Source organism: Pelodiscus sinensis, chromosome 29 (genome assembly GCF_049634645.1).
Source record: "Pelodiscus sinensis isolate JC-2024 chromosome 29, ASM4963464v1, whole genome shotgun sequence".
NCBI lineage: Eukaryota > Metazoa > Chordata > Testudines > Trionychidae > Pelodiscus > Pelodiscus sinensis.
In genome coordinates this window covers 5,075,265-5,098,652 of record NC_134739.1, presented here as the reverse complement: position 1 = coordinate 5,098,652, position 23,388 = coordinate 5,075,265, and the positions used below count along the sequence as shown (strand labels likewise).

Genomic DNA, 23,388 nt, shown 5'->3' with positions numbered 1-23,388 from the left:
ATTTACAGCTAGACAAAGAAATAAAAATGCTGCTTGAGAACTTAGGAGTTTGATTTCACAATATTTACTCCGCATATTTTGACAGGTGAGGTTGACAATTTGTGTTGTAACACAAAGCTTGAACTTTTTAAATCTCAACATCTGCTGTCATTTAATTGCTATTATCTTACCGCCTTCAATTATCCACAACTGCGAAAACTGATAACACATAAAACATCAATATCCAGCTAAATAATTTCTCTGTATTAAAAAACCTTTTCCTCCACCCTCCTCCCCTCCCCTCCCCTCCCCAGTGCTCGGCTGCTGCGCAGGGCCTAGGGAGGCCCCGGAGCATCCCCCTCCCTGGTGTTCCGGGGGGGGGGGGGGAGGAGGGGCAAAGCCGCAAGTCACATGGCCTTTCCTCTCCCCCGCGTCCAGTGCTTCGGGGAGGGGGGAACAAGCCACAAAGCCTGGGAGCTGTGGCCTCTCTCCTCCCCCACTCTCCTGGGTTGGGGGGGGGGGGGAGAAGAACTGGGAGTCACACAGTCTCTCCCTTCCCCCTCCCCCGGTGCTCCAGGGGGCCTTCCCCTCTCCGGTGTTTCAGGGGAGCCATGCCCTCTTCCTGCACCCCAGCCCCTTCACACACACCCTAGGTTGGGGGAGAGCCAGGCCAGCCTTGCTGAGGACCCCTCCCTGGCAGCTGGGGGGAGGAAAAAGCCAGGGCCGGTGGGTGGGGAGGGAAAGAGCTGGGCTAGGAGAGGGGGGGAGAGTAGGAGTGGTGGGGCGGGGTCAGGGCTGGGGGGAGAGCTAAGGCTGAGGCAGCCTTGGACCCTCCCTGGGGGCAGGGGGAGAGCCTCAGCCTGACCCAACCCCACCACGGCCAGAGGGAAAGAGCCAAAGAGCCGGGCCAGCCTCAGCCTGGCCTGACACTCGAGGTGGCTGGGAGGGGGGGAGAGCTGGTGCTTGCCTGGCCTTGGGGGGCGGGGGAGGGGAAAGGGGAGAGCCAGGGCTGCCACACCTAGGCCTGCCCCTCCCCAGCAACCGGGGGAACCAGGGTGGGGAGTTGGCGAGCGTAGCGAGCATGGGGCACCGCCCCCTAGTAAAATATAAAAATGGATTCTGGCAAACCTAAATACCTGTGAAGGAAAGATGGGCCTCCCCCCATGATTTTGGCCTTACAAACAGCAGGCATTTGGAGTCCAGTCAGCTTCTCCTCCATCGCCCACGTGGGCTGAGAGCTCTTGCAAGCCTGAGCTGCAGGAGCAGGACCGTGGCACATAACAGGAGCTTCCCTTCCAGCTCTTCACTTACAGGCAAAGGTCCGGTTCAGAGTCTGACTCGAAACATGAAAACAGCATCAGCATGTGCAGCACCCAAAGAGCGGCTCCAGGGATGTGCTGGGTCATCTCTGCGCCCGGGCCCAGCCTTGGGACACACCACCCTATGGAGAGGGAAGTGACCGTTGCTGGGGGCAGCTGTCCCCCAGCAACGCTGGCCAAAACAAGCCAGTAGGAAGTTGTCAGGCTGAGCGTTCCCCAACACAGATCCCGCGAGGGGTCGGCACTGGGGAACGGTCGTGGTGGAAGATAGACGGGGAGTAGCTCCCTTTGGGGAGTGCTGTTCTACCGCACCATGTGCCCGGCTTGACTGAATGGGTTGTACTGATATTCACAGCAGAGATCAGCTGCGGTACAGCACACTCGCTTGCCTGGAAAGGCTTCAGGAGTGGTGTAAGCCATGGCCGGCAGGGTTTTCTGAAAATCAGTTCTGTGCGGTACAACTGGAACACAGACGCTACCTCACACTCAATTTAAAACAGATTCCAGAGTTAAAAGCACACCAACACAACCCGGCTCCCAAAGTGAGGAGCTTTTGAACCCTGTGATTGGCTTCTACTTGGTACTGTCCGCCACAGCGAGCCAGCTGATTACCTTATGGAGGGCGGAAGGCGATCTCGGAGCGGCACAGGGCTGGAACGAACCTGCACTCACTAGCCAGCCTGACGTTTTTAAACCTGTCAGAGCAACCCACCTCTCAATGTAGCTGATCTGCGGGTCACGTGACTTTGGTTTTCAACGCCCAGAGCAGCAGGCGACTAACAGTGATGCAGCAGGAGGATGAGAGGCCCGTGGGGTGGATGGAATGAACCGCACTGTCCTGCCAACTTCCCAACCTGATGAGAAGGTCCAACCTGCTCCTTTTTGTGCAGACGCTCAGAGGATGGAGGAACCGTTGCTCATTTTGCTCAGACTCACCAGCAGACAGCAAGTTCGCGCCTCATGTAAACTGGTCGTCACCGTTCATTTTAAAACCAGACTAGGAACTAGGTAGCGTCACGGGGTCGTCCTGAGCACAACTCCACCTTGCATGGAACGCATGGGAACTTACACCTGTCTGGCCTTTCCAGAAGGCGCCGGAATTCAGCGCCCAGCTGGTCGGCTCAGTGCTACACCCCTCATGGAGCAGAGTTGCCAGCATGTCCGAATCTGGCACGTGCATCCAGCCCGCCTGGCTAACGAGCATGCCCATTCTCCCCATGACCCGCGGGGAAGGGCTTGCGGTATTTACACTGGATCCACACTCGATGCATCGTCACTTGCTTCCCTCGGTTCACCTGCAGGCGCCGATCCACTAGATTCTGGACTTTTTCCAACCCCGCTGTGGTGAAAAGAGCATCCAGTTCATCTAGGAGGAGTGGGGAGGAGGTGGTTAAGGTAGCAAAAGCAAGTAATTTCTCAGCTAACTGCTCTGAGTGGGGGCCCAAAGATTCCTCTGAAGGTTCAAGGAAGAGCTAGGGAAGTCCAGTGCTTCTGATCCCCCAGTCAAATGAAAGGATCAGGTGATCCCTGGCTTTGGATCTGTCAGGGTCTCTGCACTGCCTGCCAACCCTTGCTGTCATCTCCTGGCAAGAGCTAATGCTGGCCTTGGGGAACACATTCTGCTGTGCCCGACTGAGGGGGCAGGGAAGTGCTTGGACAACAGGCCTCATGGAGAGCCAGGGGCAGGAGGAAGGGAAGAGAGCAGCAGCCCGAGAATGAAGAGGCAAGGCACTGTCCCTGCACGAATGTCAACGGGGATGGGACTTTCTGAGACTAGGGACAGTTGAGGCAGGAATGTGTTGGGGCTTGATCAAGATGCTAAGCACCCTCAAATCCCCAAGTCCCTGGAAATGGAGGCCACTCAACACCCACCAGGATCAGGCCCGTGCTGTGAAGCTCTAGGGGTACAGTCCTGTCTGTCTGATATGGACTATTAATCCAAAGCCAGTCCAGAAAAGCCACACCTAGGAGAGGCTGAGCGAGACACTGAGTGCCTCCAGGCCAGAACCACGCTACAGCCAAGTGGTCCAAACACAAGCGATAGGCGGCAGGAAGCCCTTGGTGACAGGGAGACCCAACACGCCGGCTGCATGTAAAGCTAGAAACCTAGCAGTGCCGGGGAGAGATCCCATGTAACTGCAGCCCTGGGAGCACATGATTTTACAGCGTTTCTGTAGCAGAGGGCTAACAAGTCCCAGCTTGTGCTCTTTTATCCCATCCCCGCCATGCCGAAACCTTTGCCAGACAGCGATTTGCCTCCTTCCAAACACCCATTTTAGATGTATGGACTGTGACCGGTCCCCCTGGGCAGTGAACCGAATGTACCTCTGCCACATACACCGGTCATTTTAGCTCATACTAAGCCTGACAACACTCATTTGGTTGGGGATGTGGAGGGCAAGGGGCGACAGGTGGAGAATACAGGTGCCAGGGAGCAGTGGCACAGCTGTTTTGCTAAGGCTACCCCTGCCCAGCAGCCAGAAGAGTCTGCAGTGCCGCCAGATTGGGGGAGGTAGAAGACAAGATCCTCAAAGCACTGTCTCCTCTGGCTCTATATCCACGCACCCTCCCCCACGCAACAGTATCCAGGAAATGCCCCTCCCCCCAGCTCCCCACAGCCTGCTCCCCACCCCGGGGGTAGCAAGCACACTAGTTCCATTGCACGCAAGGGAGACGGGAAAGGATTTCCCGCTAAACGAAGACCTTATTTCACAACCTTCAACTGGCACAGCTCTCCATGTAACTGACAAACCTCTAAGGTGTCAGGCCGGTTGAGGGGAGAGGCCCAGTCAGTTGCTTGCCTCTGGGGGAGGCAGGAATGAGGAAGGTGAGAAGGTCGGGAATACGATATCGAATCTCCTACCTTGTGTAAAGAAGTAAACTCTAGTCCCATCACCTCTCACGTAGAAGTTATCGGACAGACACCGACCTGAGGGCAAGAATGGTTCGGACAGCATTACCCACCTAACTCATTTTCTATCAGCCAGTCAGCTGCATGGCAAGCCAGATGGCAATTCCCTGCCCTCTATGGCACACCGTGCTGAAGGGGGAGTTTTCAGCCCGTCTCTAGACATGGCAGCTTCCACGCAGACACTCTCACATCACCCATCACTGATATGGCAAAGGCTTCCGCATGGCAGAAGGAAATACCTTTCTTAAACCGAAGCTGCGCCAGATCGTAACGGCCGTAGTCTCGTAACAGAATCATTCCCCCGGGTTTCAGAAGCCGGCTCAGTCTGTTAATGGCGCACTGCATCCTGGAAAAGGGCAAATTAGGCAAATTCATCAGCCTTCAAAGTTATGCTTCATTAGAATGAGTTGAGCTGACCAGAGACAATGCTCCTTTGATTAGACCTTTATTTACAACTTATGATGTGTGTGAAAAATTCTCATTTTAATCAGTTCAGTAGCTGCATGGTTTTTAAGGCGGAGGGTTGTAATAGCGAATATGAAGATGCTGTGGTTTTGTCAGCAGTTGTCTCTATAAACGGGGCTGCCTCCGGACACACAGATTTGTAGGTTGTACAAATATCTGAAAAAGTCTTTGTAAAATGGCATCACATGAGAGAAAGTGGTCACATGGTTTAACGCACAAGCCTCAAGTGCTATCCATGGTTCTGCACAGATTTCCTGCGAGAGCCTGAGCAGGAATCCTACACACAAAACCAAATCAGACTAGACAGGAGGCAAACCTTTCTAACAGAGGGCAATTAACCTTGGAACAACGCGCTTAGACACACACCGGATTCTCCGTTAATTGAAGTCTTGAAGGTCAGGGCTGAAGGCCTTTTGAAAGGATTTGTTACACAGCTCAACCACATGGGCTGTATCAATAGCAATTACTGGGTGAAGTGCTCTTGCCTGTGTTTTACAGGAGACCAGGTTAGATAAGGTTTCCCCCCTCTGGCCTTAGAACCTATGACACGGCCATGACGTTTTTGTGAGTGCCCAACCTGCGGCACCTTGGGCCTGATTTTTCAGACGCGTTCAGCACTTGCAGCCAACATGGACTGAAACTCAGATCTGTGCTGCCCCAAAACGTAAGGCTCCCTAGTATCCAGCATTTTTGTTACAACCCTGGTGTCGGCAGTTTGTAGGTAGGTCAGAAAGCAGAGGTTGGCCCTGATACTTCTAGTGCAAGGCAGGATCTCTCAATCTTTCGGGAGCAGAGCCCCCACTTCAGAAGAGTGAATCACAGCCCGGCCAGACGCACAAGAGGCCTTCCCATCTCAGTGTATTTAGCTTTCACATCAGCCTATCTTCAAGCTGGCTAGTCTTAGCCCCACATGCTCTGGCACAGGCGCCGCTGCACGGGACCCAACCCAACATCTCCACTAGAGCGTGAGCCATTTAAGGAGGCTTTGCCATGTTGGTTATCAGAGAAGAACGTTATCCCAAGGGTACACAGTTCCAGTTGCAGTCATCATGGCACCCAGGAGCCCCCGTCATGGACTGGGATGCATTGCATAAACACAGAACTAAAAAACGGTCCGCGCGTGCGACTGAGCAGTTTGAAGGTGTGCACGGGCACCATGGGGAGGAGAAGCCCAGCACTTCCACAGCTGGGTCATCCCTTCGATTTTTTTGGGCATGTCTGCAGCTGCTCAGGCTTCATAGACCATCTTCTGCAAGGAGGCTCCAGCACGAGGCTAGCGGGGTTTTCTTGGTTTAGTCGGTGGCAAGGGGCTAGGTCAGGGCAGAGTGGGAACGGGGTATTTGCCACGAGCTTTTTGTATTCCCTGTCATGGCATCTTGGCAGGTATTTGCTGGCTCAGTGTTAGCCAGTCCTGGTAGCCTGGGCCTGGATGTGAGGGTACCACAGATTATGTGAAGAGCCAAGTTAATTTTGGTGTGTGGGATTGGGCTCCAACCCAGAGCACGGTATTCTACTGCAGAACAGACCAGGGCTAGTGTCAGTACTCGGCAGGTGGGTCGTTGTTTCAACATGTAACCACTGAATTTGTTAGCAGTTAGACATTAATAAGCGAGAGGGGGGGGATCCAGATTTTAAGCTAGCTCCCCTCTAGTACCAGCTCCCATTTCCTCCCCCCAGGCTGCTGCCTCTGTATCAGAGGTAGCAGTGCGGGCAGCAGACAGCTCCATGGGACCAGGTACTGACAGGGAGCCAGCTTTTAAGCCAATTCCCTGTGAGCACTGCTCCGGCCTCCCTACCATGCTGCTGCCTTTGTGGTAGGCAGGTGGGAGGGGAAGTGCTGGAGCTGGAGTAGATGGTGACTTACTTTTCCGGGCGAATGGCTGACAGGACAAAGATGAGAATAACAATGTCCAGGCTCTCCTCTGGCATGGGGTACGGGCTTTGGTCCTTGCACAGGTCATGAACAAAGGCAAAACAGCGGGAAGAGTCATACTCTGCATTGCTCTGTAGTTAAAAGAGGGGCACACAAGAGGATACAGACACCAGCAGACATAAATACCAAAGCTACCTAGTTGCCTTGTCTAAACTGTGTTTTCACGAGGGAAAGCTGGAAGAGCCAACGCACGTCTACACAGTAGGCTGAGCAACACTCAACCCAGGACAGGGATTACCTATTGTGTTCCCTCCCTCTGGGGCATCTGGGATTAGCCACTGTCGGCAGACAGGATACTGGGCTGGATGGACCGTTGGTTTGACCCAATATGGCCGTTCTTATGACAGACTCGCGGTAGCTCCACTCAAGCTAGCATGCTAAAAATAGCACCGTGGACAGAGTGGCAAGGGCAATGGATTGGGGTAGCCATCCAAGTCCAAGCCTCCCTGACCAGCTAGCTTGAGCCATCGCCCATCCTGCAACGTTTACACTCAGTGCACTGGGTCGAATGGCGTTAGCATGTGTCCATGTACCTAGGCTGGGAGACGCACACATTTCTGCATCAGAGAGATACCCCCGAAGGCCAGGAGTCCATCTTGAAATAATCTGTGTGTACAGTTATGTAATTAGAATAGTTGAGTGATGTCAGTGGTAGTGATGGAAGCGTCAGCTTATTGGATAGTCAAGTAGTCCCTCGACTAGTCGCTTCACACACATGCCCCTTGCTGTCTCTAGAAGCAGCAAGGGGGGGGGAGAAGGGGCTGGCGCTGAGGGGAGCTGGCTTAAAAGCTGGTTCCCGCCAACACCACCTCCACGTGGTGGTGGGGAGAGCAGGGGAGGCAGAGGCATCCCTGCTACTGTGTCTCGTTCTCTGAAATGTACAAGAGCCACAGCCAAAGGGAGAGGCGCAGTGGGATTGTGAGCGCCTCCCTTACTGACTAATTGAGTAGTTGATGGAACTACTTGATAAGCTGATTAATCAAAATTTAACATCTCTAGTCAGTGGAGGGGAACTATGGAAAATTATCGAATGGATACGTCAGTTATAAGAGTTCTCCCCTCGTTCTAGTCAGTCCTTCACTGCTGCCATACAAAGCAGTGCCAAGCTACAGGACCAATGACAGCTTTAAGGTCAAACGTCTCACAAACGATCAATAGAAATGGCTGATTTACACCATTACGTTGGAATTCTCCCCTTTATAGCAGAACAAAGGGCCAAATCAATGGTTAAAACTCCTGCTGGTCAAACCAGGAAGTCTAATGCCAGGCTCCTAAAAGCATATTTAGATTCCTAAACAGAAGGGGTCTGTTTTACAGACCTGAGGAGCAGCCCCAGCTCCCTCTAATATGCAGACTCTGGTCAGTTTCGCCCTGTCACTGTTTGGGAAGGGGGAAGGGAGCACCAGAAGTGATACTGGAACAGCTGCCCCGTGCCTCTACCCTCCTCCCCCCTCACGAGTTCCCATAGCAAACTGGCAGGCAAATTTAACACTCTAGCTAAGTTTTCCAAACTCTGTTCTTTACAGTTTTTGTTTGTTAACATCTGCTACTCCATGGCCAAAATAACAAAGCCAGCATCCATCAGGACACACTAGCCCAATCAACTACTAGTTCCAGACCTGTGGTTATAGCTCTAATACAAGTGAATCAAGAATCACATTAATGAATTGGGGCTGCAAGAAATAATCACTTCTCCAGAACCACCGTCAAACTGTCCTTTTAAAATCAATCCTGTCCCCTTCCTTTCTGCAGCCTCCAATGGTCAGATCCCCAATCTACTTGCACTATGAGGCAAGTACTGTCCAGTTCTAGCTAACTATCAAGAATTGAACTAATGCTAATTGAACTAGTGCTAATTGTAGATCTTTCCATAAGCTGCACTTAGCTGTGACTAGGGATGGAACAGTATAGTCAATTAAGCGATAAGCAAAAGCATACAGGTTAATGCTATAGACTATACACATTTCCCTCTCCCCCTCTCTCTGCCAGTACATTTTTAGCAGGCTGGCCAGCAACTTGGCTCAGTGCTGCTTGCAACTGGTCTGAGATCTACCCTTGCTACAGCTGCATTCAAAGTGTATTAGGATCCAAGCAGGCAGGCAGCCCGGCTCAGTCCTGGCTCATGCTGGGTCTGGGACTACCCCATTTCAGCTCTGCATTTCAAGTGCAGTAAGAGCCAGGGTGGGCAGGCAGCCCAGCTCAGTTCTGGCTTGCATGGGGTCCAGGAGCTCAGACCAACCCCAGACAGGGACTGCTGCCACCCCATGCTGCTGCCTCTCTCTCAGAAGCAGCAGCACAAGGCAACAGGCAGCCAGTCCATGAGGGGAGATGGTTTTTAAACTGGCTCCCCTCACAATTCAGCTCCTACCTGGCACCCTGTGCCGCTGCCTCTGATATAGTGGTTGCCGGCCCCGCCCCGAATAGTCGACTAACTGATAAAATTTCATGAGGTTACTCGACTATTCAATTAACCGATATTTAACATCCCTAGCTGTGACAGCATCTAGAACTTATTCAATATTTAGTTTACCTGGACAAGATCCACAGCAGTGTTGGAAAAATCACAGCAATAAACAAAGAGCCCTGGATCACTGAAATAAATATACAAGAAACAGGAAATAGTCGTCTGCATTGATAAAAATTGATGATCATAAAGAAACCTCAATTTTTAAATACATTTATCTTTTTAAAAAGACCTATTTAAAATTAAATTTGTAATCATGACAATCTACATTAAGACCTACACTTACTATAATCTGTTAAAATATTCAGTCAAAAATATTCACACACTACATGTCTGCTGCCAAAATTTTAAAGAAAATCAAAGCACTAAACTGGTGGAAGTCACTGGTTAAGCCCCTATAAGTAGGTTTTGTTGAAGTGCTAAACTATCTTTTGACAACAGCAATTTCTTATGCAGGTGCAGAGAAAACATTTTTTTTTTCAATTTCAATTTACTCAACCATTTTTGTTTAATGATTAGTTCATTCAAAGTTGAGAAACTGATTGGAACCATAAAACAAAATGTTTCCTGCTTTTTCATCTCCCGATCTGGGATTAAAAACAAGGTGAGAGTTGGTGAAAACTACTAGTCCTAAAATCTTCAGGAAATGGTGAAACATTCAATTCACTAGTTACAGACAATACTTAATATGTTTAATAAATCAGTTTGTTTTATATACTAAATGTGTTAAGCATCTCACTTCCATGACTGAGGAGCGGGTAAGTAAACAAACCAGAGTGGTCTGTTAGCAGCCCACAGTCCACATTGAGAAACACTGTTCTAGAATCAGAGGGGTAGCCATGTTAGTCTGAATCTGCAAAAGCAGCGAGGAGTCCTGTGGCACCTTATAGACTAACTGAAGTGTAGGAGCATAAGCTTTCGTGGGCAAAGACCCACTTCATCAGATGCATGTAGTGGAAATATCCCACTAGACGACATGCTTCTATGCTGATAATGCGTGTTAAAAAATAATCATTAAATAAATTGGTGACTGAACGCTTTGGGGAAAAATTCTTCCATCCATTTCATATAACAACAGTCTTGGATGATGACCTGTACACGTTGTTTGTTTTAAGAACACTTTCACAGCAGATTTGACAAAGTGGAAAGGAAGCATCAGTGTGAGATTGCTAAAGATAGCTACAGCAATTGACCCAAGATTTAGAATCATAAATGCCTTCCAAAATCTGAGAGGAACGAGAAGTGGAGCATGCTTTGGAAGTCTTAAAAGAGCAACACTCTGATGTGGAAACTATAGAATCCAAACCACCCAAAAGAAAGTCAACCTTGTCTTGTGGCATCAGACTCAGATGATGAAAATGAAGATGGACTGGCCTGCCCTGCTTTGGATTGTTATCAAAACAGAATCCGTCATCAGAAGAAATGCATGTCCTCTGGAATGGTGATTGAAGCATGAAGGGATGTGTGAATCTTTACCACATCTGGCACGTAAATATTTTGCAAGACTGACAACAACAGTGCTATGTGAATGCCTGCTTTCACTTTCAGGTGATGTTGTAAACAAAAAGCGAGCAGCAAATGGAAACAACCTCGTTTGTCTGAGCAGTTAACTGAACAAGGAGGAAGACTGAGTGGACTTGTAGGCTCTCAAGTTTTACACTGCATTCAAAAATAAAAGTTATTTTGGACATAATTCTACATGTATAAGTTCAACTTTCATAATAAACAGATTGCACTACATTAAAAATTGAAAAATACTATTTTTATTTGTACAGTGCAAATATTTATGATCAGGGCTCGCCGAACCGCGGCGAGCCCCACTCGCCAGCCGCGCTGTCCAGCGATCTGCGCATGCGCAGATCGTTCTGCACATGCGCAGATCATCCAAACCCGGCTCTTCTGGGATACAATCTACTCGCCACAGGCGAGTAGATTGTGTTATTTGTCGAGCCCTGTTTATAATACAAAATATAAAAAGTGAGCACTATACACTTTGTAGTCTGTTGTAACTAAAATCAGTACATTTGAAAATGTAAAACATCAAAAAATATTTTTATAGATGGCATTCTCTTATTAAAAGTGCAACTAATCACGATTCATTTTGTAATCACCTGACAGCCCTAATTTAAATGAAGTCACCTTGCAGAGTAACTTTAAGGAAGAAGTGGGGCTAATGGTTAGAGCATGCAGCTGGGAGTTAAGAGCACTGGGCTTTATTCTCATCTCTACCAATGACTTGCCATGTGACCATGGATGAGTCACTTAGCACCTTTATGCCTCTGTCATCCCCATCTGTACAGTGATGGGGTTAGTAAGCCTTATAGTCCTGGAGGAGACGGCTGTAGAGTGCTTTGAAAGCCACAGATGAGTGGATGTGGAGAATTTCATGAGCATCAAATGCTTCCTATGGACCCTCAACAACCTTATAATCTCAATTCAATCATTCAAAGGACAAAATTGACAAGTGGGTGTATTTGTGTTTTAGCCTCTTCTATATGCCACGAGTCTATGCATTAAAAAGAAGAGCAGAGCACAAAATCCTTTCCAGTCATTCATTTTTTCTCTACAAGTAAATAATGAGAGCTGCTTACTTGTTGGTTTGCAAAATCGGGAAGACTGTATTTCCAGCACCACAGCCAACCTGCAAAACACAGAGCAGCCTGTTACACACTGGTATCGCTTTCCTCACCAACTCCTGCTTTCTAGTCTGCACTTAGCAGATGTTATAAAACATCACTCTTCAGCCACAAAATGATGTTCCAGCAACCTACAGGGGACCATTCCCAAACAACACCTGTGACTCCCATTAACAAGAGATGAAGATGTTCAGCACCTTTCAGGATCAGGCCTTGCATCTAAGCATCCACAGGAAGCCACCGATCTAGCTACCTAATTCTACCACCAGTCCGACAGCTTGCCAAGATCACTGATATTCTTGAAAGTTGTTACTGCTGGAATTGCAAGCATAACAACCAGTATGAGTCACTCAAGCAGTCTCAAAGGCCAGGGGTTAGTCAGTTTCATTTCCATACAGAGACAATGAGGAAGAGTGGGGGAGGAGAAGGAAATTTGCTTTGCTCTCTTTTTTTTTCTGTTATAGCTGCAACCTGTTATTTCCGACACCTTTTCTAAATGATTCTCCTACTATCCCTAGTTATGATTGGGCCTGCAATACTACTCATTTGAAGAGAAGATAAGCCACACAACTTAGTTCAGCGGCTTTTGTTTCTGAATGTTTAGGGACTTCTGTGGAAGGACTGAAGTAAGCAGAGTGGAATGTACCAGTGGATGTTTGAAATGACAGCGGGTGCAGAAAGAATACAAGCGGATTATGGAAGTAGAGATGGTTTAATAGTATGGAAAGTTGCCTCTAATACAGTTTTAGGTGCTAGGATCCTGCAGAAAGATCCAGAGTTATTTATGTTGACTCACCTCTGGGAGAATAGGGCTCCAACACCACTACTGATACAACAGAAACTGAACCAGCCACAGATATATGTTCACAGATTGTCCACAGTGACAAGTTGTGGGGGGAAACACAGTACAAATAGTTGTGGGGGAAAACACAGTACAAATAATTTGGCTTTAATAGTTTATTAGCCTGATAGGTTATAGAACCTATTCTAGGAATGCTTAAGGGGATTTCAGCAGCATCACCATTTCGAAACTTCACAACTTCCTGAGAACTCCTTAGCTGTACTGAGCAGGTTTGGTTTTTTTCTTTAAATCTGCAATATGATTCTCAGAACTGTACGTCACTCAAGTCAGACACAGAATCGGGGTCAGAACTCAAAGTCAGGGACAGAGGGAAGCTTTCTGAACACAGTTCACAGTCCAATTCTTTGCACAGTAAGGGCACGTATGCACAGCGGGGCAGAAGTCAAATTAAGCTATGCAACTTCAGATACATCAACTTCATAGCTTAAGTTGAAATAGTTTAATTCAGCTTTTGGCACTGTCTACACAGCAAGAAGTCGAAGGAAGATCATTCTTCCTTCAACTTCCCTTACTCCTTGTAAAATGATGGTTACAGGGGCTGGGAGTAAGAAATACTCCAGCTCGCCATTATGTCGAAATAGTGTAGTGGCTTGCAGTGTAGACACACTGTTTGTTATTTCTGAATAACGTCAGACCACTTTGAAAACTAGTTGGTGACAAAGACCAATCTAAACCAAAACCCAACAGGTTTAATTCAGTTCAAAGTTGCCTTCTCTGTTTTTAAACCAGTGGTCCCCAACGTAGTGCCCATGGGTGCCATGGCGCCCGCCGGGGCATTTATGTGTGCCCGCCGAATGATCTGGACCAGCCCTGGGCATGCGGCGCGTGGGCAGCCCCGGCCTCGCGGCAGCTCCAAAGGGTTGGGGACCACTGTTTTAAACACTCTCCACTGCGTTGTTCCTGTTCACCTCTAAAATGTTATCCTCTCTCTACCCTCCCCCCCATACTTTGCCTCTTGTGTTTTCCCCCTTTCCTCTGAAGTATATCTGTACAAACCATTTTCCAGGATTATCTGAGCAAATCTCACAATCATTTTATTTCCATTGCAGGTCTTGGGCAATCCCATTCTCTACCTGTGGCACATAATAGTTTAGTCACCCATGGGCTGTAATATTTCAGTCTCATTTCAGTTGTTGGATTTAATATACAGCTGCTGGGTAGTAGCCTGTGAAATCTGTGGTTGGGGGGAGGTCAAATGAGATGATCTGGAGTCCTTCCAGCCTCCAGCTCTGTGACTACCCCATCCCTTTGCTTAGTCTCATTATTGCTGGTATAGGAGCCTTCTCCTATGTAGCAGCCTTCCTGAATCTTTCCTGAAAATGAAGCTCTCCCCTTGCCTATATTTCAGCTTCTCTCCTATTATTCAGTTCTGTTAAGAGCTTTGGGATCGATTTGTATGCAAGATAGTTCTTTATGGAAAGTTGCATTGTGCTGTAGGATTTGGTGAAGTTGTACATGTCAGCCTGTCAGTTTAAAGTCAGTCACCTAGATGACCAAAGACTCTCACGCCAAGTTTGATTCAACTGGGAAAGATTCAGTGTCCCCCATTCACTGAAGTTACCTCTAGTATACGGTAAGTGGCAGAGGATCCCGGGAAGTCACCATCACTTTGTTTCACGTCACCCAGTTTTAGTCTTGCTTCACAATCTGTGCTGAGTCTGTGGATGATATTGCTACTGTCTTTCATCAAGTCCAGTTGATGATGCTCTTGTATTCTGGTTTCCAATGAACAAGGACCATTTCCACACCTCCCCAGCCTGGCGTGTCTGGTGCTATCATTTTCATATGCAGAAGCCTCAGGTTGACTTAGGTTGTGGTTTGGGGCCAGTTCAGGAAATTCAGTGAACAACCAGTGTCTGTCCTTGAAGAAGCCATTTTCATGGATTTTATAGAAATCATTCCAGTATTCATTAGCATTGAGCTCATATTCATCTGTACAGAAAGACACAGAAGAAGGATCAACAGAAGACAAGTCAAAGATCAGCTTAACCAGACAGGTGTGTCAGGCTCCATGCTGAAGTTAGCAACTTATTAAGGAAAGTGTTTGAGAAAGAAGTTGTCTGGATTTCATGGAAACTTTGAGATAGGCCTCTTCTATTTGCAGAGAACTGGAGAAAACACAGGTGCTGATAACATTTCACAGTATGTTTTTATTAGCAGGGGATGCTAACTTCGGCATCATCCTGTTCCCTATTTCTGCCAGTGACTCTCTGGGACCTGAGGGAAGTCACTTAGGGCCTCGCCCCGAAAAGTGTTGGACACCTACCACTCCCAGTGAAGTCAACGAGAGATGAAGGTGCTTAGTATATTTTGGAATCGGGCCTTTTTGCTTCCCTATCTGAAAAATGGGATAGAATGTACTTACCTCACAGGGGTTGTGGAAGGCTTTGCTAGTATTGACACTATGTTTTGAAATTGTGGAGTGGAATGTGCTTTAGAAACATTATAATAATGTAGTCTGACTGCCAGTACAGGACTGCTCCCTATTGTACTTTATTTCCATGGCTTGGTACAATATAGAGCATCAGACGTTCCTGAGATTGCTGACAGGAAAAGGAGACCAGGGAGACCATTGTCTGCTCTCCCATGCACCCAATGTTGGTTAAGGGCTTGGATTAATATATATATTAAAGAAAGAAATGTAAGTGGGGAGTCTAATCGCTTGGGCCTACTGGATCAATTTCATGAGATGACCACCACAGTATAGAGCAAGAGCCGGAAGAACTCCCCTCTGTTGAGGAGGTGGAGTGGAGATGAGTGAGATGGTGTTTCTACTGAGATCAGAAATGGCCTGGTACAATTTCCACCACCTGGCTGCACAGATTTGAGAGACCCAGTACAGTTCTTGGAGTTGCTTCCCTTCTTGGGAAACGGACTCAGTGTGAGGAACTGATTAGCATCTTCCAAGTGTGGTGGGTCTCTCTATCGAATGAGGTTTTGGCAAGAGCAGTCCTGTCCTATTGTGCTGAGAATAGAGAACTAATGTCAGTGCCCTGAGCCATAGACACCAGCCACATTTCAACAACATGCAAGTCCTTAAACAGCTTTGGACAGCGATAGGTTATTTACTGAACTCACACCCACAATGATGATTATTCACCCTCTTCTACACTTCGCACTCTATTTCTCTGACACCCACCAAGGACTGGAGGCTTTAAAATTGGACTTAGTCTTATGCCAGCCTAGGACACAGAAAATTCAGCCGGAATCTCTCTCATGGTTTGAAAGATGGGCAAAGGAGGACAAAGAAAAGAAGGCTGGACATGTCTAGGGAGAAATACAATCTCCATCTAAAAGGTGGCTTGGGTGAAGGAGAAAATAATTGTTTTGGCAAAGAACTGAAAAGTTAGTTCTGGGTGTACTTTTAGCAGGATTCATCCTGAAGCATGAAGTGCTAACTATAGAAATAATTGCTCTAACGTTATTCCAGCTACAAGGGCCTTGTAAAGAGCCATGACTTCAGAACCCAAGTCAGGGGAGATTTTAATGTGACAGTAGGCTGCAGTCATAGCTGTGATCTGATCAGATCTCAAACTGAGCAGGGGAAGCCCATTTAGGATTTCCATAGGAGACATTCAAGGAACACTAACACTGAGGAAGTAGTATTGTTGGTTCAGTAGCTGGTGCTTTTTTTGAGCTCCATGGAACCAATTTCTTAATGTGGAGGCCAGGAAGTCCAGTGCTAGGGGTGCCATCTTTCAGAGAAAACACAGGTGCTGATAACATTCCACAGCATTTTCATACAAGCAGGGGATGCTAACTTTGGCATCTTGGCAAGATTCCAACTCAGCTCTCTACCTTTTAATTCCCTAAATCATTGACTCTCAACCTTTCCAGACTACTGTACCCCTTTCAAGGAGTCTCATTTGTCCTGTGTACTTCCAAATTTCATCTCACTCCTTGCTTACAAAATCAGACATTAAAATGCAAAAATGTCACAGCATGCTATTACTGAAGAGTTGTATCTTTTCTTATTTTCCCATATAATAAAATAAAACAAATGGAGTGTAAACATTGTACTTACAGCTCAGTGTATAGCATGTAAAGCAGGATAAACAAATCATTGCCTGCCTGAAATTTTATTTTGCACTGACTTTGCTAGTGCTTTTTATGTAGCTGCTGTAAATCTCAACAAACAGCTAGATAAGTTGATGTAGACCCTGGAATACTTCTGTGTTCCCCAGGAACCCGTGCATTCCTTACTGAGAACTTCTGACTGAAATTCCTCCGGTGAGAACTGCTGGATAAGATATTATGCACTTTCTAGCCTGAAGAGCAGTGCAGTAGGGCTGTGCATTACTGAACACCAGCTATTTTCTATTGCAGAGGTATGGTTGTCCTTCTGGTATACCTGTATTATTTAGCCTTAGTCACCTCAGAGATGTCGTGGAACTTACTGTTTGTAAAACAGCAAAGACCTCAGGTACACGCAGCGTATTGGTAGCAATGTAAGAACAAGAAATCAAGGACCAGATGATAAATATCATTCAAAAAATAGATTTTAAGACAAGAAAGGTCCATTATAATTATGTAATTTGATGTTTTCCATAGTGCAGCCCAATGATCTTCATCCATAATTCCTGCTTTAAGATCAGGAATATTAAAAATATTCCTTCTAGTCAGAACACTAGTGTGTAAGGATGTCCACGTATGAGCTGAATTCATGCAGATCTCTTTCCTTGATTGGAAGTAGGGATGTTAATGGTTAACCAGTAAGCCTCACCCTTAACAGGCGAGACTTACCGATTACCCTTAACTGATGGGTCTGGAGCAGCCCCCCACCCATTGTGGGTAGGGGGCTGTTCCAGCCCCGCTGTGTGCGGGTGGGTCCAGCTTGGGCACACAGTGGGCAGGGATGCTCCAGCCCAACCAGAATAGCCCCCACCTGTGGCAGATGTTCCACTCCAGCCCAACCCATTTAATAGATTTTACATCCCTAAGTGGAAGTCCTGATCTCTCTGCTCTTGCTTCTGAGAACTACCCCGAAGTTCAGTCCATACTCACTCCTCCCACTAAAAGAATCTCCTGGATGAAGTAAGTATGGTCCCAAACAAAAATTACTGGCCACAGAAGATGAGGAAGTAATCAGGGACTCCATGGACACAATGAATTATTGTCCTCCAAAGAGAAAGAGTGAAAGTCACATTACTTTTTCTGTCTCTAGCTAGTTAATATCCTTCCACTACCCGCATTCATCAAGCACCTTCCTTTCTCCTTTCAAATAAAGTCCAAAGGCTATAAGATGCTGCAGCTGTAACGACCAACAGCCTACTCTGCATTGTTCTGCTCTGTACTGTAACTGCCTATGCTTTAGATTACAAGCTCTTCACCAGGGATTCCACTCTGTCCAGAATACGGCTATGGAGTGCTATGCACTGAATTATAGCAATGCTAGAAGATGTACCCGTCGTTGGTCAGGTCCTTAACTCAATGAATTTTTGTTTTTCTTTATTTAAATCATTGCTCTGGGGTGGGAAGGGGATGAGGGGTTCATATGCAGGCTGCCCTGGGAAGAGAGGACTACTCCAGCCCTCTCTCACAGGAGCAGTATGGGAACAGGCAAGAAGCACTTCTCTATGGCTGCTGCAGCAGGAACAGCCGGGAGGGGAGGTTCCCAGGCTACGGCAGGTTCAGGTTCATCTACCCCCTGCTCTCCCCAGCCAGAGTGAGGAATGCAGCAAACTGTGCACTTTTCCCCTTGCTCCCTGATGAAAGGGAACAGCCAGAAATGTTCCCATAAGAATCAGGGGAGAGTTTCAAGCTATATACTGAATTTGGTGGGCCTAGCTCTTACCGTTTAGGTGCAGTTCTTGAACAGACAGATGCATGTCTCAAATATATAGCAGCTAAGGTCCCACAGATGTGTCACATTTACCATCTTTCCCCTGCTCTCTGAGTTAGCAAAGCTAGTGGGTAGTTGGGCAGTTTTCTTCAATGGCCCGATTTTCAGATGAACTCAGCATGTTAGATATCACAATGGCTGCTGCTGGGTACTGAGCACTTCTGAGAATCTAGACCCAAGAGTTTAGGAAGGTTAGTTTTAGACGCAGTAAAGTACCTGCAATTGTGTACACCATGGAATGCTACATGGAAAAGGCCTGAATAGCTCCATCAGAATTAGCATTTCTGTCTTATAGATGTAATAGGCTCGTGCCCCTTGAATTTTAATTCAAGAAGCAGGTCCAGTTTGATCCCCAGGAGCAGATTACTTTAGAAATACCAACATTTACTTAGCTACACACAAGAGTGAGGTGGAATATAACAAGAAATATCAATCAAATCCCTAGCTTAGCTCTTGAGAGAAAGGTATACCAGAGGACAGCAGAACACTTTCACTGTCTTTCATACAGTAGAAGAAGATCTCAGAGCAGGAGAGGAAAGGTGCTGGGTGAACTTCAGAGCAGCTTTAACCCAACATTAGCTGCACAGCTATACTTCTCCAGCCTGATTCAGATTTATAATTACCAGGGTTCACCGAGAGGCAGCGAGCCCTGCTTGCCAGCTGCGCGGTTCTGTGCTCTGCGCTTGCGCAGATCGCTCTGCGCTGGCTCTTCCAGGGTGTAATCTATTCACCACGGGCGACTAGATTACATTGTTTGTCGAGCCCTGATAATTACCGTGAGTTGAAGTGATGGCTATGCCAATACTTCCTGCACCAAGGTTTGAGCAAATGAAGGGAATTTGAAAGAAGTTCTTAGACCTTTAGTTCACACTGATTAGGCCTCAACTAAAGCACTGGGTCCAGTTCCGGGTGCCACACTTCAGGAAATACGTGGAAAATTTGAGCAAGTCCAAAGAACAGCAACAAAAAGGATTAAAGGTTTAGAAAATATGACCTATGAGGAACGACTGAATAAACTGGGGTTGTTTAGTCTAGAGAAGAGAAGACAAGGGGGACAGAATGTTCTTCACGTACATAAAATATTGCTATGAGGGAGAAAAAAGGTTTTCATTAACTTCTGAGGATCGGACAAGGAACAACGGGATTAAGTTGCAACAAGGGCTGTTTAGGTTCCTGACAGCGTAATTAAGCACTGCAATAAAATTGCCTAGAGAGGTTGTGGAATCTCCATCATGGGAGATTTTTAAGAGTAGGTTGGAGAGATGTCTGTCATAGATGGTTTTAAAAACGCTTGGTCCTGCCTTAAATGTACGACTTTACTATGATTTGATGCCAAACATTCAATGCAAGGTTCTGGATAAGCTCACATTTTTCTTAGCCTGGATAAGCTCACAGTTTTCTTAGTTTTTTTGTTCTTTTTCTAATTTAATGTAAATAATTATGGCTACCCTTAATATAGCCTATAGTTTAATAAGAGAAAAATTAAGCTTATTTTATAAGCAGCGTAACATCATGAAAGGCACTTCAAGATTAAATGTTAGAAGTCATTCAGCTGATAGAGAGACAGACAACTGTGAAGGCAGAACAGGATCAGAACTCTCGTCTTGGGGTGCATCTACACGTCAACTGTGTGGCTTATTTCGAAATAGGGAGCATCTACACAGCACTTATTTCGAAATAAAGCACTCTTCCTCTGACTTCCCAATGAGAGTTACAGGAATTGAAATAAGAAGTCCTCCAGCTTGACAGTATTTCGAAATAATGTTGCAGTGTAGACGTACCCTTATAGTGGAAGAAGTTTGTTTATATGATTTTTGGCATTTCCTATTCATACATAAAACATCAACATGGTAATGCCAGGCCAACATCCTCCTCCTATACAAGATGACATCAAATCTAATTAGGTGAATTATGGGGAAAATTCTAAAGGCTATAATCTAGTGGCACATACTAAACAGATCCTGAGTCTGATCAAAAACATCAATTCTTTCTGATTAAACATGATCTTAGAAAAGTTTTGGGGGAAATAAATGAAGTTGTTTTTTTTGCTAGAATTGTCAGCTATTGTACTGACATATCAAGATTTCTAAGAAATAAAGTGACATCTAGAAGTACCTTGTTTGTCTTGTGGCACAAGCTGCTCGCTGTTCTCTTGAACTTTGTTCCTTGCATTGGTTTCCTGCTCTTCAGACCATTCTACATTATCCCTGTTGGGGAAAATAAAATGAGCTACTTAGCTAAGAGGAGAAAGCTGCTGGGCAGTGTAATAGCATTTCAATATCCAGTAAATTATAAACCAAAACCACTTCTAATAAGCAAACAAAAGGAGGAAATTAGATGACTCACTGAACTGGTAATAATAGAGGTTTTATCTGTAGGTCTCCAGTTCAAATTTAGTCCAGCTAGGTAGTAATCTAAAGCTGATCAACATACAATGGCTGTTCAGAGGTGTATGTGAATTGTTTTGAATGCCCATCCAGCTTTAATGGACACAAATCCACACCATAAACACCACTCTCACATTTGAGACGACTAAAAAAAAAAAGACAGGACTATGCAGCACTTTAAAGACTAACAGAGATGCTAGTTATCTTACCCATTACAAAGACAGCTTCCCCAATTATCATCCCTAATATCATTATCTCATAGACACTCTTACGCCCACTCTAAAATCTGATTTGTCAATTTTATAAGGGTTCACTTTTTTTGATTGTATCCCTTTGGTTGGTGGCCAATTTTCTTCTACAATTTGATCTGAGGAAGTGGGTCTGGCCCATGAAAGCTCATCAACCATCTTGTTAGTCTTTAACGTACGGCATAGTCCTGTCTTTTGTTTCAGCACGACCAGACTAGCACGGCTGCATCTCGAGTACTATTCGACACGACTAGGCGCCCTTTGCTGACAAAGCAGATGACTCTCCTGTCACATCCTAAAACATCTTTCATTCCTAAACAGCATCGATGCTGAACGACGGGGGCGAATGCGCCAGGGCGGGCGCTGGACAGAGGGAAACGTCCAGACGGTGAGACGCTGTTGCCAGTTTCAAGGCGCCCTCAGGGCTGCACCGGCATGAACGGGAGGGTTCTACCCGCGCAGCGCACGGCCCCGGCAAGGGGACAGGACAAAGGAGAACGCGGGGCAGCAGGATTAGCCAGGCCCCCGGGGGGGGGGGGGGGGTTGTTCTTCCGATACGGGGCAGCAGGGACAGGAGGCAAAACCCGGAGCGGGAGGGCCCGAGGAGCGGCTGCCACGCGGGGGAGGGAACGTATGGAAAAGGGGGGGGCCGGTTCGGGGGGGGGGGCGGTTCCCGAGGGGGGCAGTGCTGCGCGGACGCGCAAAAGACGCGGGGGGGGCGGCAGCCAGGGGCGGGGGAATCGGGTTGCGGGGGGGGGGGGGGGAGGGAGGCTGCGCACGCGCGGCGAGGGGGGGGTCTCTCACCAGGCGTTGTGCTGGAAGAGGCGGCTCGGGTCGGTCAGGAAGCGGGTGCCGAACGGCTGCCTCCTCCCAGGCGCCGCCGCCGGCCCGCCGGGCGCCGCCATGACAAGCCGAGCCACCCGGAACCGGAAACAACCACCTCGGCCTTCCCGGAAGCGGAAGTCGCCGCCGACCCGGAAGCAGAAGCCGCCGCGCGCCTGGCGAGCAAGCCTAGCGGGTGGGGGAGGCCTCAGCCGGGCGAGAACGTTCACGGAGCCGCGCCCAGCACTGCCACGTGCGTCCCTGGCAGCGTGGGGCTCGTGCGCCAAACAGCGCGGAGGGTTGTGTTAGCCATGGGGCCTCTTGTGCAAGAAACCCCGCACCACGCTGCCTCGTGTGCAAGAAACCCCGCACCACGCTGCCTCTTGTGCAAGAAACCCTGCCCCGGGCACGCTGCCTCGTGTGCAAGAAACCCCGCACCACGCTGCCTCTTGTGCAAGAAACCCTGCCCCGGGCACGCTGCCTCATGTGCAAGAAACCCCGCACCACGCTGCCTCTTGTGCAAGAAACCCTGCCCCGGGTCCACGCTGCCTCTTGTGCAAGAAACCCTGCCCCGGGTCCACGCTGCCTCTTGTGCAAGAAACCCTGCCCCGGGTCCACGCTGCCTCTTGTGCAAGAAACCCTGCCCCGGGTCCACGCTGCCTCTTGTGCAAGAAACCCTGCCCCGGGTCCACGCTGCCTCTCGTGCTAGAGAGCTTGCACCTGTTAGAAGAGAGCGTAGCTCTCGTGCAAGAAGCCCTCTCTTCCCACGCCTGCTGTAAATCTTCTTGTGCAAGAGCGGGCGGGCAGCGTGGCCGCTCTGCGGATTCTTGGGCAAGAACCCACCAGTGTAGACATAGCCCCAGTGTCCGCTTGGTCCAGTAAAAGTCATGGGGTGCTGACAAGGGCTCCTCTTTACACCCGTGTCCACAAGGCACTTCTCCGCTCCCCCCTCCCCCATTGCTACGTCTAGACTGCAAGCCTTTCGAAAAAGCCTCTTTCGAAAAAGAGTGTCCAGACTGCAAGCAGTACTTTCGAAAAAGCAAGCCGCTTTTTCGAAAGAAAGCACCCAGGCAGTCTGGATGCTCTCTTTCGAAAACGCCCTGTTTGCATTCAAGAATGCCTTTTTTCGAAAGAGCACTTTCCGAAAAAGGCGTTCTTCCTCGTGAAATTAGGTTTACTGCCGTCGAAAGAAAAGCTGCGTTCTTTCAATTTAATTTCGAAAGAACACGGCTGTAGTCTAGACGCAAGTGAAGTTTTTTCGAAAAAAGGCTACTTTTTTCGAAAAAACCTTTGAGTCTGGACACAGCCCATTGGAAAAGGAATGCAGTGGGCACACGCCTTGTCATGCTCTAGATCAGTGGTCTCCAAACGTTTTACACCCAAGCTCACTTTTTAAATCGCAGAACAAGTGAAGATCTACCGCCCCATCCTTCCCCCAAGACTCCACCCCTTCCTTGAAGCCCCACTCTCTCTAGTCTCCTCTCCATCACTTGCTATCCCAAGCTCTTATATGCTCTACA

General features: G+C 47.8%; 1 protein-coding gene across 2 annotated transcripts; it reads right to left on the bottom strand.

The window, feature by feature from the left end:
* Positions 1-754: 754 nt before the first annotated feature.
* On the bottom strand, positions 755-22,006 carry METTL2A (methyltransferase 2A, tRNA N3-cytidine). Of its 2 annotated transcripts, XM_075911377.1 has the most exons (9): positions 21,851-22,002; positions 20,527-20,618; positions 14,131-14,501; positions 11,663-11,712; positions 9,138-9,198; positions 6,539-6,678; positions 4,449-4,555; positions 4,162-4,227; positions 755-2,664 (listed from the first exon to the last, which is right to left on the bottom strand). In XM_075911377.1, exons 1-9 carry the CDS (start codon positions 21,949-21,951, stop codon positions 2,492-2,494), a joined length of 1,161 nt encoding a protein of 386 aa, XP_075767492.1. In that variant the 5' UTR covers positions 21,952-22,002; the 3' UTR covers positions 755-2,491. The 2 variants fall into 2 exon arrangements, with proteins under 2 accessions (XP_075767492.1, XP_075767491.1); XM_075911376.1 differs by lacking the exons at positions 6,539-6,678; positions 9,138-9,198 and having other exon boundaries at positions 21,851-22,006.
* Positions 22,007-23,388: the final 1,382 nt, after the last annotated feature.

Bases quoted from the DNA above. Each gene is read 5' to 3' on its own strand.
- METTL2A (XM_075911377.1), bottom strand. From the start codon at position 21,951: ATGGCGGCGCCCGGCGGGCCGGCGGCGGCGCCTGGGAGGAGGCAGCCG. The intron at 14,502-20,526 runs GTACTTCTAGAT...CTTTCTGTACAG, and splicing joins TGTGCCACAAGACAAACAAG to ATGAATATGAGCTCAATGCT. The intron at 4,556-6,538 runs GTAAGTCACCAT...GCCCTTTTCCAG, and splicing joins TCAGCCATTCGCCCGGAAAA to GATGCAGTGCGCCATTAACA.